Here is a 16,046-nt window from a genome sequence, read left to right as displayed (position 1 = left end):
GAGAAAGCAGTATCGATCTGTATACGAACTACAAATAAACGTGATGGCTCACCACTGTTTGAACCATGTTCATCCTATCTTTCCTCATCGTGTTCATAAAATGCCGGATGTCGATGCGGCCATTTTTTTTACCGAACTCCAACAGAGCGTCGAGAGCAATGAACGTTCCTGTTCTTCCAATACCGGCACTGTTATAATGTACAGACACAACATTTACCATACATATACTCTTTGTACAGTCTTACTGAGTAAACGTTACAGCTAGAAACACATTAACGCGCAGACACAACATTTACCATACATATACTCTTTGTACAGTCGGACTGAGGAAACATTACAGATAGAAACACATTAACGTACAGAAACAACATTTACCATACATATACTCTTTGTACAGTCGTACTGAGTAAACATTACAGATAGAAACACATTAACGTGCAGACACAACATTTACCATACATAATCTCTTTGTACAGTCTTACTGAGTAAACGTTAAAGATAGAAACACATTAACGTACAGAAACAACATTTACCATACATATACTCTTTGTACAGTCGGACTGAGGAAACATTACAGATAGAAACACATTAACGTGCAGACACAACATTTACCATACATAAACTCTTTGTACAGTCTTACTGAGTAAACGATACAGCTAGAAACACATTAACGCGCAGACACAACATTTACCATACATATACTCTTTGTACAGTCTTACTGAGTAAACGTTACAGAACGAAACACATTAACGTACGGACACAACATTTACCATTCATATACTCTTTGTACAGTCTTACTGAGTAAACGTTACAGATAGAAACACATTAACGTACAGACACAACATTTACCATACATATACTCTTTGTACAGTCTTACTGAGTAAACGTTACAGAAAGAGACACGTAATGTAGCCGATATGGTGTTTATAAAGTTTTATATATGGTGTTTATTTAGCTTTATATATGGTGTTTATTTAGCTTTATATATGGTGTTTATTTACCTTTATATATGGTGGTTATTTACCTTTATATATGCTTTACATTTAAATGACTGCGCTTTGCTGGCTATGGGCGTGTTCAAAAGTTTGTATCAATCTATGACCTAGAATTTTGCTTCACGTAAAGCATGCATTAATGTTTTATGAAAACGTTAAGTTTATGTATTGTTAAATAGTGTTGAGAATACTGTATCAAAGTGATATTTCTAAAGAAATCTATTGCAATAACTTATGTTTTGTAACTGGGTATGACAAGCATCTGATAAGTATGTGTACAAATGTGTTTATTGATCAAACGGTTGTATAAATAATGTGCATGAAGACTTCGACTCTGTTATCGTTTTACCTGCAGTGAATAACCATCTGGCCAGGAAGAACGGTTTCGTGAAGTTTCATGCGACGATGAAATAAAACAAGTTCTAACGTGTTCGGCGTCCCATGATCCGGCCAAGTTGTGAAATGAAACTGCTGTATTTCTCGCTTTTCCTTTGACTGATTGAGAAGAACATATTAGCCATTGAGTATATACGACAGTTTGGCAATGTTTCTTTAACACAATTAATGTAACATTATAATTAGTGACAAAGAAAATATGTATATGATTCAAATAGAGAAATTGACAATAAATCACAAGCATTCTATTTTGTATATTCTAATTACGTGAATCTACACATAAAATGATACAATGTATTGACAAACAGAAGCTAATGATATCAAAAATAAACATGAGGAGAAGTTTTTAGTCGCAGGTTACAAACAGTTATAATAATAATATACAGCATTTGATATAGCGCCCTATCTAGTTAGCATAAGCTTTTCTAAAGCGCTTTACAGTACATAGATATACAAATGATACAATTAGCATATACATTAATCAACACATTTTTTGAGGAATTCGCAGGAGCTTCCTTATCAGGCACTAAATACTAGTCCAGTGCCACCTGGCTAATATCTCCCTATGTGTGTGTGCCTGTGTGTGTGCTGGAGATGTAATGTGTTCTGTTTGTAGTGGGACCGTGCTTCAAATGGCATCATTTATAGTCCCACCTCACTTGAATGCTACAGCACAGATACCGCAACATCCACCACAGACCAATTTATACTTCATCTCGGTTGTTGGAGTTGTGTGGGCAGGAAACTAACACTTTCTCCGAATATTCATGCATACGACGACTTCGGGAAGCGAATCCCGGCCACCGACGTGGAAGGCAGGGGTGTTAACCACTCGACCAATTCGCCCATGAAAAAGCATAACATATAAAAGCAAGCGCTAACTTGAAGGAATTTATTTCTATTCTTGGTTTGAAATGATATCAATGTAACTACCTTCAGATTGACGACAGTGATTTTCCTGACAACATGGGAAGCATAACCGCGTTCTCTGTCCAGCGTAATGCGAAAAGTTTTCGTTAACATTGGATTTCCTTCGTCTGGCCAGTATTTGTCACATTTTTCCTGAAACGAAAATTCCGAAAATTGAAAATGTGTGTGAGTTACATTAATTTACAGTTACAGTCTAGAATTTATGTTAGAATTGTTTAAGATGGCTATATAACATATTTTGAGCACGATTTATAAAGCGTTATCATTGCGTTTTTATGCGCTTTCAAGTTACATACCGAAAGATTTAAAGGTTTACGGGGGTCATACAAGCTCCCTGTTAGAAAAAGGAAGAGTCTCTCTAAAGAATGGTGTCCAAAGATGTACGTTGCGTATACAGGTAATGCAGTTGTAAATAAAATCGTATATTGTTATAATCGCATTCTCGATACTCCCAGGTTACATGTATGCACACTTACATTATATGCACCCTTGGAATATGTCATGACAAGACCCTTTCAAAAGAATCTCGCAGCCGCGTAACGGTAACTTGATAGGCCATGAGGTCAGATATTGCTCCTCTGTAATCTTCAAAGGACAATCAAATAGCTAGCGGCGTGCCTTCACTTTTCTTTGGCATATGCCAAGGATGAAGAGAATGTAAGTGAGCGTACAAAGTATCGAGGATGCTATTCTGGTGACCTAAAAAGCGCGATAGGTGAAAGTTGTCCAGTTTATTGTAAATTTTACGACAGCCTTCGTGGTGTTTGTGGAACATGCATATTTTTTGTTTAACATTTTTTAATGTTATAAAGATAGATAGCAATCTTCTTGGTTTAGCCATGTTTCGTTACATTGACATATTTATGTATCAGTGATTGGCTACAATGTACCTGTTTGTAGTAGTATTCAGTTACGTTCACCGTAACAATATATCTGTGTGAAGAGGTGTTTATAGTTACATTCACCGTTACAATATAACTATATGTAATAATATTTAGTTATGTTCACCGTAACAATATACTGTATGTAATAGTATTTAGGTATGTTCACCGTATAGTAACAATATACTGTATGAAGTATTGTTTAGTTACATTAACCGTCACAATATACATGTTTGTAGTAGTGTTTAGTATCGTTGACCGTAAAAATTAACCTGTATATAGTAGTATTTGCATACTTATTGTAGTATTTGCATACAAATGCCAAATATTAGTGGAATTCCATCTTAATTGCTTTAAAGGTATTTTTTTTTTATCGCAAACGTATGTAAAAACAGTTCTTTCATATAATTACCTTTCGACCTTCTATCAAATTCGTGAGCATTACTATCTTTCCTGACTTCAGAATCCAAATCATTCTCCAAAAGTCATCGATGGTAGATGGGATAGGTCCTTAAAGAAAGAAACAAATAAGGAGAATTTATCTTGGTTTATCTCAAAGGAAAGAAATAATGCTTTTCTATTTCTAAAGATATACGAAATTGTATTAATAATTAACTGATATAAGACAACACATATCAGTTATATCAATATTATTTGTCTCAAGTTACTTGTCTTCAAACGAAGAAAAATAAGCGCAGTTTGAAAATCCAAGAATAATATAAGGATAATCAAATTAAGATTCTTTACCTTGGGTTGCAACATAGACCTTCCTTGCTTCAAAATTCTGGAAAAAGTAATATCATCCAGCTGAACTGAATTGAAATACATATTGGGGAGAATGTGCGTTTATTTACAATCAATACGGTTTCTTGAAGATATAAACAAGTTTCCGCATGTTTTGACAACAAGGGTCTCTAAGGTAAATGGGAACTTTTGGTATCATGTTAGCTGTGATCACAGTGAATGTTACAGCTAATAGTCAATGAAAAGCTTCGAGATTATGTCTATTTTGATGATGATACATGTACTCACATCGATGTAGTTAGCGTTGATGTAGTCCGAACCTTTTTCACCAGGAACTGTGTCAAGGATAACTCTTGAATGGTCATCTGGATATAAAATACAAAATTGAAAATTGAAAATGTTAAAAAAAAAAGTGACCTGCATTTATCTTTCTTTTTTTCCAACCATTTTGTCAATGGAATGTTAAGAGCTAAAAAAACAACTTGGGGTGATATATGTTAAGACCAAAAATTCAAAAGGTATGATAATATTATATTTTTCATAAAAAATGAAATTCAATATCTCAAGACGTTTCATGTGACCGAAGTAATGATAAATAGCACTTACATGGGTGTATAGACTTGAATCTATTTTTAGACTTATTCTTTTCTGCAATCGTACGGGGATGAGTCGCTCCGAGTGGAAATGTCTGTAAGATATATCGATGTATTCTTACAATCATTTGATATTGTAAAGCAAAGGAAGTTTTTGTATATATACATTGTAAAGATATTAACCCTTTCTGACGATGGAAATGTACATATATCTTTTAACTATCTTCGGTTTTGTTCCTAACGTTTTCAATTCGAACTGGCTTGACATAGTCAACAGATCAGAATAAGTTGTACTATAAGAGTTGAAAGCAAAATTAAAACTAGTGTAAATGTTGGCGAAGTCCTTTTTTTTATTGAAAATGTAGGAATCTTGGAGAGAATTATTTGAAAAAATCATACATCATGCATCTATATATTGTATTGTGTAATACTTTAAATAGAGTTTGATATATAATAAGCAACTATCAGTCGAGGAATCAAAGCTTAATGTGAACGAATACCATAAATAGGTAACTTAACACGGGATAAAGTAACATCGAACCCATGATATTTCGATACTACATTTGTAAATTATCTTGAACACAAATGACGATGCCTATATATATGTCAATGTAAGTGGATTTATCTCAGTAAGGATATCGTTAGACAATGACTACATTTATGTCGATGTATGTGGATTTATCTCAGTAAGGAGAAAGTTAGACAATCACTACATTTATGTCGATGTATCTGGATTTATCTCAGAAAGGATAAAGTTAGACAATCACTACATTTATGTCGATGTATGTGGATTTATATCAGCATGAATGGCGTTAGACAATCACTACATTTATGTCGATGTATCTGGATTTATATCAGTAAGGATAAAGTTAGACAATCACTACATTTCTGTCAAGGTATCTGGATTTATCTCAGTAAGGGTGATGTTAGACAATGACTACATTTATGTCGATGTATGTGGATTTATATCAGCATGAATGGCGTTAGACAATCAGTACATTTATGTCGATGTATCTGGATTTATCTCAGTAAGGATAAAGTTAGACAAGAACTACATTTATGTCGATGTATCTGGATATATCTAAGTAAGGGTGACGTTAGACAATGACTACATTTATGTCGATGTATCTGGATTTATATCAGTAAGGATAAAGTGAGACAATCACTACACTTATGTCGATGTATATGGATATATCTCAATAAGGATAAAGTTAGACAATCACTACATTTTCGTCGATGTATGTGGATTTAACTAACTAAGGATAGCGTTAGACAATCAATACATTTTCGTCGATGTATCTGGATTTATCTCAGTTAGGATAAAGTTAGACAATCACTACATTTGTGTCGATGTATCTGGATTTGTCTCAGTAAGGATGGCGTTAGACAATAACTACATTTATGTCGATGTATGTGGATTTATCGCGGCATGGAGAACACGTTAGACTACAACATTTGACTTCCAGAATCGCTCTTAATTTTTTTTATATAAAGGTTTATCACGCTTGTATTAAGTCTTTATTCCTTAATACTGTTGATTGGTTGCCAGTAAAGCATCAAATTAATTATAAGTAGTTGAATGAATTTTAGTAGTTATTTGGAAGAAAAACTCAATTTCAATCAACTGACAAATCTATAGCTTGCTATGCTTATACAATAACAGCTTAGTTTGTAATTGTATATGAATGCCTTGACCATTTCATTAATTAGGATCTTAATCGTTGTCAAGAATAGATTTTTAAAAGTTATGAATTATTTATATTGAACATAAAAAAAGGAATTACTTCAAATTCTAATTTGAATTTTTTTTCTTCGTCAGCCATTTTTCCAGCAATCAGCGCCTTTAGCTTACTAACTGGGAAACCGATTGGGCCTTCGTTGTAGTATACGTTTTCACGGTCTTCTAATTTTTCTTGCGTACTTTCATTTTCATAGTTGAGATAGACATGTCCTTTCGTTTCGTCTGAAATAGAATCCATTTATGTAAGAAGCATAACATAGCAATCAGTTCAGTGATTTTAAATATTTCCTTGTACAAAGTCTGACTTGTATGCTAAAATATATAATTTCAAGTGAATTAACTCATTCACCCCTGAAGATACATTTAAACCCTTCCAATTCAAAGGGTGGAATAGTTCATTATGAAGTTTCAGGGGTGAATGAGTTATTAGTAAATTCAAAATATTTGAAACCGATTGAAAATCTTTAGTGAACATTTCGTATAATTTTCAATGATCCCTGTCCCGCTGCACTTGTTTTCAATATACTGTAACCTTCCCTTCACTTCCGTTTAGATATAACTGTAGCACAGCTGGGGCAGGACAACTCTGTTGATCTGGTCAATTGGTTAAAGCCATAGAACATCAATTTGAAATCCAGGGTTCGAATACCGTTCTAGCACCACTGATTTACTTTATACTCAGAACACTCTTGCTGACTAAGTTATGTCTATTTCATCTTAATTATTTCTTATAAAAGCCCCGTTGGATCTTTAATGCATTGCTAATTTTTTCACTATGTTATACTCAAAATACTATTTCGATGAGTTTATGCTAAATCAAAACTTTGATATTCCATGCGAATATATAGAACATCTCTACTTTCAAATGAACAGACATAAAAAATATAAATATAAGATAAATAAACGTGTAAATAATGAAAGAAAACATTCTCAATTAACCAAATCATCTACATGAAACCATGGCTAAACATACGCATTTCGCTTAAAAGGTGAGTCCAAGTTGGCTTAAGATTGACTTTTTTTAATCATTCGGTTAAACTTGATAACACTGGTAGTTTAAAAAAATACTTTCATAAGAAAAATGGAAATTTACAAAGAACGCCTGTACGGTTCGATCTTTTACCAATGTTGTAGTAGAGATTACAAGTTTACATACCTGTACTATTTCTGGAGCTGTTGGAAGGATGTGGATTTTCAAATTGTACTGAAGGTGACGATGTACCTTCCTTGAATGTGGTTGATCTTCTGATTAAAAAAAATAAAATGACAGCTTTAAACACATTAATTCGATAGCTTAAATCCAATTATTTGTTATATAAACATTTCATTTTGATTTACGTGTATTTTAATCACATTGATTTAAATACGTAAAAGCAAAGATAAAGTTTCAATAATTTCAAACATTGAAGCAACGTTTTGTAAATGGTTTAATGAATAATGTTTTTCCTTTTAATATATGCATGTATACAACTATTTACAGAGAAGGCTAATTAATAAATAGTATAAACAATGGTGTGTCTATGACACAACTTATTGCTCTAGTTATTGTTACTCTTCCGTTTTATCACATTAACATAATTGGTGCCCATTTACCTTTTGATAATAATCACTGCTACTATGATCAAAATAAGGACAACAATCCCGACTCCAGCCCCGACGTATATGCCTCTGTTGCTGTCTTCACCACCTGACTGTTTGTCCACTATAGTAAACAAAAACGGTTTAGTGAAGACAATGGTGTAGTGACAATATTGATAAAAATGTAATTGTCATCGTAGTTATTATTTCGCTTCCTGTCTTCAATGTTTACATATAAATGTAACAACAATATATTGTATATCCGACCCAAGGAAGGAACAAGACAAAAATGTTACCAAGCACATACATTTTTTAACCACTCAGTTATATGATGTGTATAATAGAACGTATATGATTTTGTGTGTGTTACCTTTGACGTCACAACGTTGTCCGGTCCAGTCCTTTTGACATGACTTACAGTTACCCGTGGTTATGTCACAGCGTTTATCCTCACAATTTCCACAAGTTCTTCCACAGGAAGTGCCGTAAGTACCACCAATGCAGGCTAAAATGATTTAAATAAATGTGTTGAATGAGTTTGAATGTTATTTATTACATGATATTTAATATATTCATTGATATTTAACATGGAAAATATTTGGGGAAATGATGACACTTTATCCAATTCCAATATTCAGATCTGCTGCATTTACATTATACTATGGGTTAGCAGTTCAACGAAATTGAAGGAAATAGTAAATGATGTTAGTACTCTATTGAATTTTGTTTTCATTTTTGATCCATAATAACAATTAAATAAAATTAAACCACATTCTTATTGTATATGAGAGTTGTAAAGTATAGCTTTATCAATCAAATTGTAAGTAAAGTTAGAAATAAGAAAGATGTGCCAAAATGGGTACCTAAGCACTGTCCTCCGTCTTGAGCACACGTAGTGCAGTTATCTGAACACGACCGTTCACACATGTTTCCATACTGACCATCTAAACATCCACCTGTTGTTTGAAATTCGATCTTATGTATCAATAAAGTTTGCAATTTTATGTTAATTTGAATGTTAGGTTAATTTCTAATACTATAAATATTATAGCAAGTGTCAGATATATATTCACATTTACCAATATAAAAACAATAAATTTGACAAACAAATAATATATATTCAGGGATATAATAAACACAGTCTAACATGTTCTAGTATTATCCTGACCTCTTCGATATAATATTATAACTTTTTAATTGTCAGAATAAGTACATGTAGTATTTGTTTTACATGGAAAATAGCGTTATCATATTTTGAATTTTTGTGTTATTGTTTTGCCATACATGGACAGTATACTTAACACGAATGCATTACATACACATAAATAATGACGGAGTTGTCGCCCTTGGCACTTATTGGAAACAGCAGAGATTCCCGTATAGTAGATGGACATCTTGAGGTGGACAGTGAAGTTGGAAGGAGAAGAGGGCTAGAGTGGTATTACCTCGATAGGACAGACAGTCGGACATGTTTCGGGAAGGAAGTGTATGATAGTTGTGATGATGGAATTGTACGTGAAATGACTGTGTCAAAACCAGACCCACAGTGACGAGTGACATTTGGTAAGGCAACAAAGGTGATGTTCCTTAGAGAAATCGTCTGTTATAATGATTGAGACCATGACATTGGTGTGTTGTTATTATTGCAGTGGGTGATTGTTATATAAATTGTTAAACTTGCTTCAAAACTCAGACAAACAAATAACTTCAGTCATATCCAACGAAAGATTCCAAACAAACATATAAAAAACGGTCCTTGACATTCATTCATTATATATAAAACGGTAAACGCAAATTAGTTTAACTGCAATTCCCTTACGTCATATTCTAGTGATTACTTTTATTCCGTGAGACAAACAATAGATACCTGTACAGTGGCCGGAGAAATCACAAGTTCTGGACAAACAGTTATCAGGACAGTTGGCGCAAGTAGGACCATAGAAACCATCGTTACACTCTGAAATGATCAGTTAATGGATATGTGGTTACATAATTTACTTCAAAATAACATAGAAAACATTACATCATTATATTACAATAACTAAACGTTAAAATATAAAACTTCTTTGATTTTACAATTATTTCAAGAATGGTTTCTATAGCGTAAGTCCTGTCTTTGTCCTAACTTCTAGACTAAGTAATTTACTGCGATATTTGACAACAATTTTATAATCTCTCTCCCAATATAATTATATACAAGATATAAGGTGACTTTCTCCCTTGGTCTCACAGATAAGGAATTTTTGAAATTACTAACATGCTTAAAATGTACAATACAAACCAGAACAATTTCCACTCTTTATCTCACATACGTTGTTTCTACAGGTATATGGACATTTGCTGTGGCACCATGAGCCGTACTCGCCCTCTGGGCATTCTGTAAATACATAAATAGTCTTATAAATTACTCTTGAGATAACGGTATCAATATACTTATAGATAGGACATTCATATTGATCAAAGCTACTATCAACATCTGGCAACGACAGAAAACATCAAATGTATCTTGTATAAGATATTAACAAGCTGATTAATTTTAATTGCTTAAATAAGATATGGAAACAGTTTGACCAAAATTAGAAACTGTTAACGGTTATAATTTATTCACATACACAATGACGTAAATCATCGATTTGTATTTATTTTGTTCACAGATGTTTACCAAATTTACAATAAAGCTGGTGACATGACGTATTTATATATAATCAAATTACGTCATATCAAGCATGGAAGCCGGCTTGTAACTCGACAGTTTCCTAGTGACATTCATAATTTTAAAAAGGCCGCGAACATTAAGAATAAAATGTATTGTTAAATCATCCTTAGGACTTATGAGGTTGGAGCAAACCATGAAAACAAAGAGTCCGGTTTTACTTCAATTCGTTACCTCCAGGTTGAATTTCCCTAACTTTCATATCTAAATTTCATACAGTCCCTTGATATTGTTTTCACGTTCAACTAACACATGGTAACAAAATGGTATGTCAAGCATATGGGGAGCACAAGAGTACCTATGATTTTTTCATTTATCGGTGACTGGATGCGCGACATATCACGTTAACATAATATGCTTCAATTGAAAAAAAAGGTTAAACATCGAAGCATTTTGTAACCTGAGTTAGTTAATTCCAACCAGTACAGCCGAACGGTCACGTAGCAGTTTGTAACCTGAGTTAGTTAATTCCAACCAGTACAGCCGAACGGTCACGTAGCAGTTTGTAACCTGAGTTAGTTAATTCCAACCAGTACAGCCGAACAGTCACGTAGCAGTTTGTAACCCGAGTTAGTTAATTCCAACCAGTATAGCCGAACAGTCACGTAGCAGATGGTTTTATGGATCAATACGTAGGTGATTGGATTAAAATTTCGTATTCTAGAAAACGATTGTATCTATTTTGAACCTGGAAAGAACACTGAACACAATTTTGAATGTTGGTCGCCTCTCACATTAGTCGCTTCATAAGGTAAACATGCAGGGCTTATATAAGGTCATTGATATGAATCGTCTTATAGGTTTACTTTAACATGAGAAGACAATTAAATTGACCCCAGAAACTTGTGAATGCATGATTTTCCAAAGTGTATTGCATATGCCATATCTGTCATCGTATACATTGTTCAAATATATCAACACCGGAAAGATTGAAAGGGGGCATTTAAAAAAAATACAAGTCATAAACCAGGTATTCCGGAAGGGTAAGATCTTTTCGCTTTATCAACGACCGTCGCAATGTAATTCTAGGTCAAATCTGCTTTTTGAAGCAGTAGTCACGAAAATAGCATAACGCAACAACAAGATAAGTATAATAAAAAGATAAACGTCCATATACAGAAATGTAACAGCATTATGTTTCATTTTAGCGAATAGAATATACAACGTTTCCGCATCATTGATCTTTCATTGAATCATGTTCATGCATTTCATCGCATCATATCGTTTGTGTCGACGATTAGTTTGTTTAAATTTGCGATCATATAATCAGTTAATATCTAATAAATCATCATTAATCATAACAAGAGACCCATGGGCCTTAACGGTCACCCGAGTTATGTAAAAACTGATGTAATCAATGTTGCCAAATGAAAAAGAAATTATTTTGTAACAAAGGTAACTTGAACTACATGTAATGCAAAAATAGTGTGAAAGATCTGGGTAGTATATGTTGTATGTACAAATAGTGGTTCTGTCAGTCAGCTGAATTATGGTAAAGCACCTAGAATTGGATTCTACCATATCTGGAAATTGAGAAGAAGATTTTTGAAATTTAAGTCAATTCAACCCCTCGGGGTCAGTCAGGGCTGATATGTACATACCATCAAACTGCTATCCAATACTGATAATGCTAACCAAGTTTGAATTAATTCTGATGGAAATTAAACAAATGCTAGTCCAAAATTTGATTTCCCTATATAAACGATAGTAAAGTGTATCCCCTGCCCAAGGGGGAAACGTGAGACCCGAGGGTCATGAAATTCACAATTTTGGTAAAGCACCTTAAGACCCTTCCACCTATGAAGAGTATTTGCTTCTACCATACCTAGGTCTTGAGAAAAAGATTTTTGAAATTTCAGTCAATTCAACCCTTTCTGGCCCCACCCATCAGTCCCTATGGGTCAGTCAGGGCTGATATGTGCATACCATCAAACTGCTTTCCAATACTGATAATGCTAACCAAGTTTGAATTAATTCTGATGGAAATTAACCAATGTTAAAATTGGTCCAAAATGTGATTTCCCTATATAAACTATAGTAAAGTTTACCCCCTCCCCAGGGGGAAACGTGAGACCCAGGGTCATGAAATTCACAATTTTGGTAAAGCACCTTAAGACCCTTCCATCTATGAAGAGTATTTGATTCTACCATATCTTGGTCTTGAGAAGACGATTTTTGTTATTTCAGTCAATTCAACCCTTTTTGGCACCACCCATCAGTCCCTGGGGGTCAGTCAGGGCTGATATGTGCATACAATTAAACTGCTATCCAATACTGATAATGCTAACCAAGTTTGAATTATATCCGATGGAAATGAAACAAATGCTGGTCTAAAATGTGATTTCCCTATATAAACTACATGTATAGTAAAGTTTATCCCCTCCCCAGGGGAAAACGTGAGACCCCAGGCTCATAAAATTCAAAATTTTGGTAAAGCACCTTTAGGTTACTCGACACATCGTCATCAGCGGCCATTTTCATGACGTACTTCCGAAAAAAGTACAGCGGACCGAATATTTCCGAGCGAAATGTGCCCATACACCGTAAAAAGTAACTCTCCAGCTTTGAAAAATACAAAAACATACTCAATCACTTGAACGCTTTACAATAATGTCGTTTTCGCCACTGTTTTGAAAGGACGGAAGAAACACTGATTGTGTTACGTTGCTAATGTCCACAATAGCTCTAGAAATGGACAGAGATAACCACGGCAAATTCACTTCAGGAAACAATGTCAGTGACTGGACAACAACCATGTGCACCATGACCATGCATACAGTAAATGTAAGTTTGTTTAGCATGCCAGTTATCGAGACAATACTAATACCGGTCCATTTCACATTTTATCAGTATAGCATATGTGTGATCGTAACGTGACCCTGTGCATCAAGCATACAAAATATGGAAAGTTAAACCTTTTTGTGCTTTTGTTTATACAGAAATGAGCGGTATATAGTTGTGCTATCTTGATATCACTGGGAAAATATTATGAAGCAGTGGAAAATTATATAAGTCCAATAATGTAATTTACAAATACAATACAATCTTTGGAGAATTATATCATGTTAGGCCCTAGATATTTTATAATGCATTTGTTCCATGTGTATTGTTTAATGTTCAATTCTACATAGAGTTCATAAAGCCAGTATTTATTTAATGAGATAAATATATGTGTATTTTGATTTGGAGACAACTGGCCTAGACTATAAACTACATGTATAGAAAAGTTTATCCCCTCCCCATGGGGAAACGTGAGACCCCAGGGTCATGAAATTCACAATTTTGGTAAAGCACCCTAAGACCCTTCAATCTATGAAAAGTATTTGATTCTACCATATCTTGGTCTTGAGAAGACGATTTTTGTTATTTCAGTCAATTCAACCCTTTCTGGCGCCACCCTTCAGCCCCTGTGGGTCAGTTAGTTGGGCTGATTTGTGCATATCATTAAACTGCTATCAAATACTGATAATGCTAACCAAGTTTGAATTAATTCTGATGGAAATAAACAAATGCTAGTCCAAAATGTGATTTCCCTATATAAACGATAGTAAAGTGTATCCCCTCCCCAGGGGGAAACGAGATCCCAGGGTCATGAAATTCACAATATTGGTAAGGCACCTTAAGACCCTTCTATCTATGAAGAGTATTTGATTCTACCATACCTAGGTCTTGAGAAAAAGATTTTTGAAATTTCAGTCAATTCAACCCTTTTTGGCCCCACCCATCAGCCCCTGGCGGTCAGTCAGTCCCAAAAATATTCATCACTCTAAATCCTGTTTTGTAAGTTTGTCTCTCACCGTCGACAATTTTCACGGCAGTCATTTTAAAGGGAGCCAACTCTTCAATACCAAAAACTGCGACATGAAAATGGGAAAGCGGGACTGCTACTTGAAAATGCTTAATTATCACGCTGACATATCTAAACAAATAGCAGACAATAAAATGTTTGAAAACAACGGTAGCCAGTTTTTGTAATCTATGTTTAGGTATTACATGTCCTGTTGAAAGTCATTCATGACAGCACATTTTATTTCTGTGACGTCAACGCAATGTTACCTTCCATGTGAATTCTGCCAAACCCGTTGACAGAGAAAGCATATCCTATGGGACGGGCGAAAATAAGGTTAAGATACAACTGAAGACAAATAAGTAAATGTTGACGAAATCATTTCGCAATAGTCTCAGGACTTTTGTTCCACCTTATAAAGATAAGTAATGATGAACGAACAATCGTAAAACAGATTCTGTCCTATTTCACAAACACATTGAAATTTCCAAAATCATGTTTGATCATTGAGTATTCGTATTTATTAAAAAAGAACCAAATTGTCTGCATTGTTTATCTGGTGTTTATTTTACACTTGTAACCACGAAAGTGGACTAAAGTAAATCTACAGGCTATTAGTATATATGATCTAAGTCGTTCAAAAGTACCACTGTGACCTTTGGGACCAGGTGAGCTATAACGAAGACAACTTTTTAGACGTTAAAAAAAAAAACCAAAAGGACTTTCAGTACCTTTCTTTTACAAGAAAGTGTAAACAAATATAAATGTGTGACCTTCTTGAACATATTGTTCATTAAAAACGATAGGTTATTGGTTCAAAACTATTTAACTGATAATTAGTTTCTAGACGCTTATCTAAATGCATTTATTATACCTTTCTTCTTTTTTACACTGTATAAAAGTATGAAATAGAATTGATATTCAAAATAACCTCTTTCAAGATTTTTTTACCAGGTAAATAGTCATTAGAGCTATTTACCCGGAATGAGCATTCATATTTTTGCAGAATATTTGGCTTCGTTCATTCTGATCGGACATTGCGTTTGTCATGTTCCTTCTGAACATCTCTACTTCCATCGCAAACGATACGATAAAGTCCATAAGCGTTTCCGAGACCCAGACGAAGCAGACGTTCTTCGTTTGCAAAACGGGTGATGAGTGAGTGCAAAAGCGAAACCAACAGTGGGTATCCGGCGATGCCGGTCGGTATAATTTTGTTGTTGGTATATCAAAACTGTATAATAGCTGTTTTTCTTCGTGACAGAATGTTAAAATTGTCTGGAGCTTATACGAGCACTGACATTATGTGTATTTTTAAATCAATATATAACTACTGAGAAGGTCAATGCTTTTATTAATTTTGTTATGTATATAACTTACATACCAGTACAATGGCCTAGTGTCTGCTCACATACGCTTCTTTCACAGTTATTTGAACAATCAAAATTGCATCGAGAGCCCCAGAAGCCATCTTGACATGCTGTATAAAAAAAAGGAATATAAGCTTTTTGTTATGGCAACATCCATCTTTTACTTAATCCATAAAAATCATTTGTAAGATATTTAGATTTTTCAACAATAGTTAGCTTGAAAAAAGAGAGATAATACATGTTTATTTGTCATGTAGAGATGAAATAAACATCAAATATATGCAATTATATAAATTTACAACTTGACAGATTTCAAAA

At 34.0% G+C, this 16,046-nt stretch overlaps 1 protein-coding gene across 1 annotated transcript in view; it reads right to left on the bottom strand.

The window, feature by feature from the left end:
- LOC110440613 (receptor-type tyrosine-protein phosphatase alpha-like) overlaps positions 1–16,046 on the bottom strand; it is a 51,102-nt gene that overhangs the window by 5,442 nt on the left and 29,614 nt on the right. Inside the window, exons 7-21 of the mRNA XM_021483767.1 lie at positions 15,743–15,838; positions 10,140–10,235; positions 9,726–9,815; positions 8,722–8,814; positions 8,229–8,363; positions 7,874–7,982; positions 7,437–7,525; positions 6,324–6,502; positions 4,553–4,634; positions 4,235–4,311; positions 3,950–3,986; positions 3,615–3,712; positions 2,325–2,453; positions 1,345–1,490; positions 53–188 (exon numbers count right to left, since the gene is read on the bottom strand). Coding sequence (XP_021339442.1) covers positions 53–188; positions 1,345–1,490; positions 2,325–2,453; positions 3,615–3,712; positions 3,950–3,986; positions 4,235–4,311; positions 4,553–4,634; positions 6,324–6,502; positions 7,437–7,525; positions 7,874–7,982; positions 8,229–8,363; positions 8,722–8,814; positions 9,726–9,815; positions 10,140–10,235; positions 15,743–15,838 — 1,592 coding nt within the window. The remainder of the gene's footprint in view (positions 1–52; positions 189–1,344; positions 1,491–2,324; positions 2,454–3,614; positions 3,713–3,949; positions 3,987–4,234; positions 4,312–4,552; positions 4,635–6,323; positions 6,503–7,436; positions 7,526–7,873; positions 7,983–8,228; positions 8,364–8,721; positions 8,815–9,725; positions 9,816–10,139; positions 10,236–15,742; positions 15,839–16,046) is intronic.

Source organism: Mizuhopecten yessoensis, unplaced genomic scaffold, assembly GCF_002113885.1.
Source record: "Mizuhopecten yessoensis strain PY_sf001 unplaced genomic scaffold, ASM211388v2 scaffold11185, whole genome shotgun sequence".
Classification (NCBI taxonomy): domain Eukaryota; kingdom Metazoa; phylum Mollusca; class Bivalvia; order Pectinida; family Pectinidae; genus Mizuhopecten; species Mizuhopecten yessoensis.
Note: the sequence above shows the minus strand (reverse complement) of the source record. Positions and strands in the feature narration are given on the sequence as shown.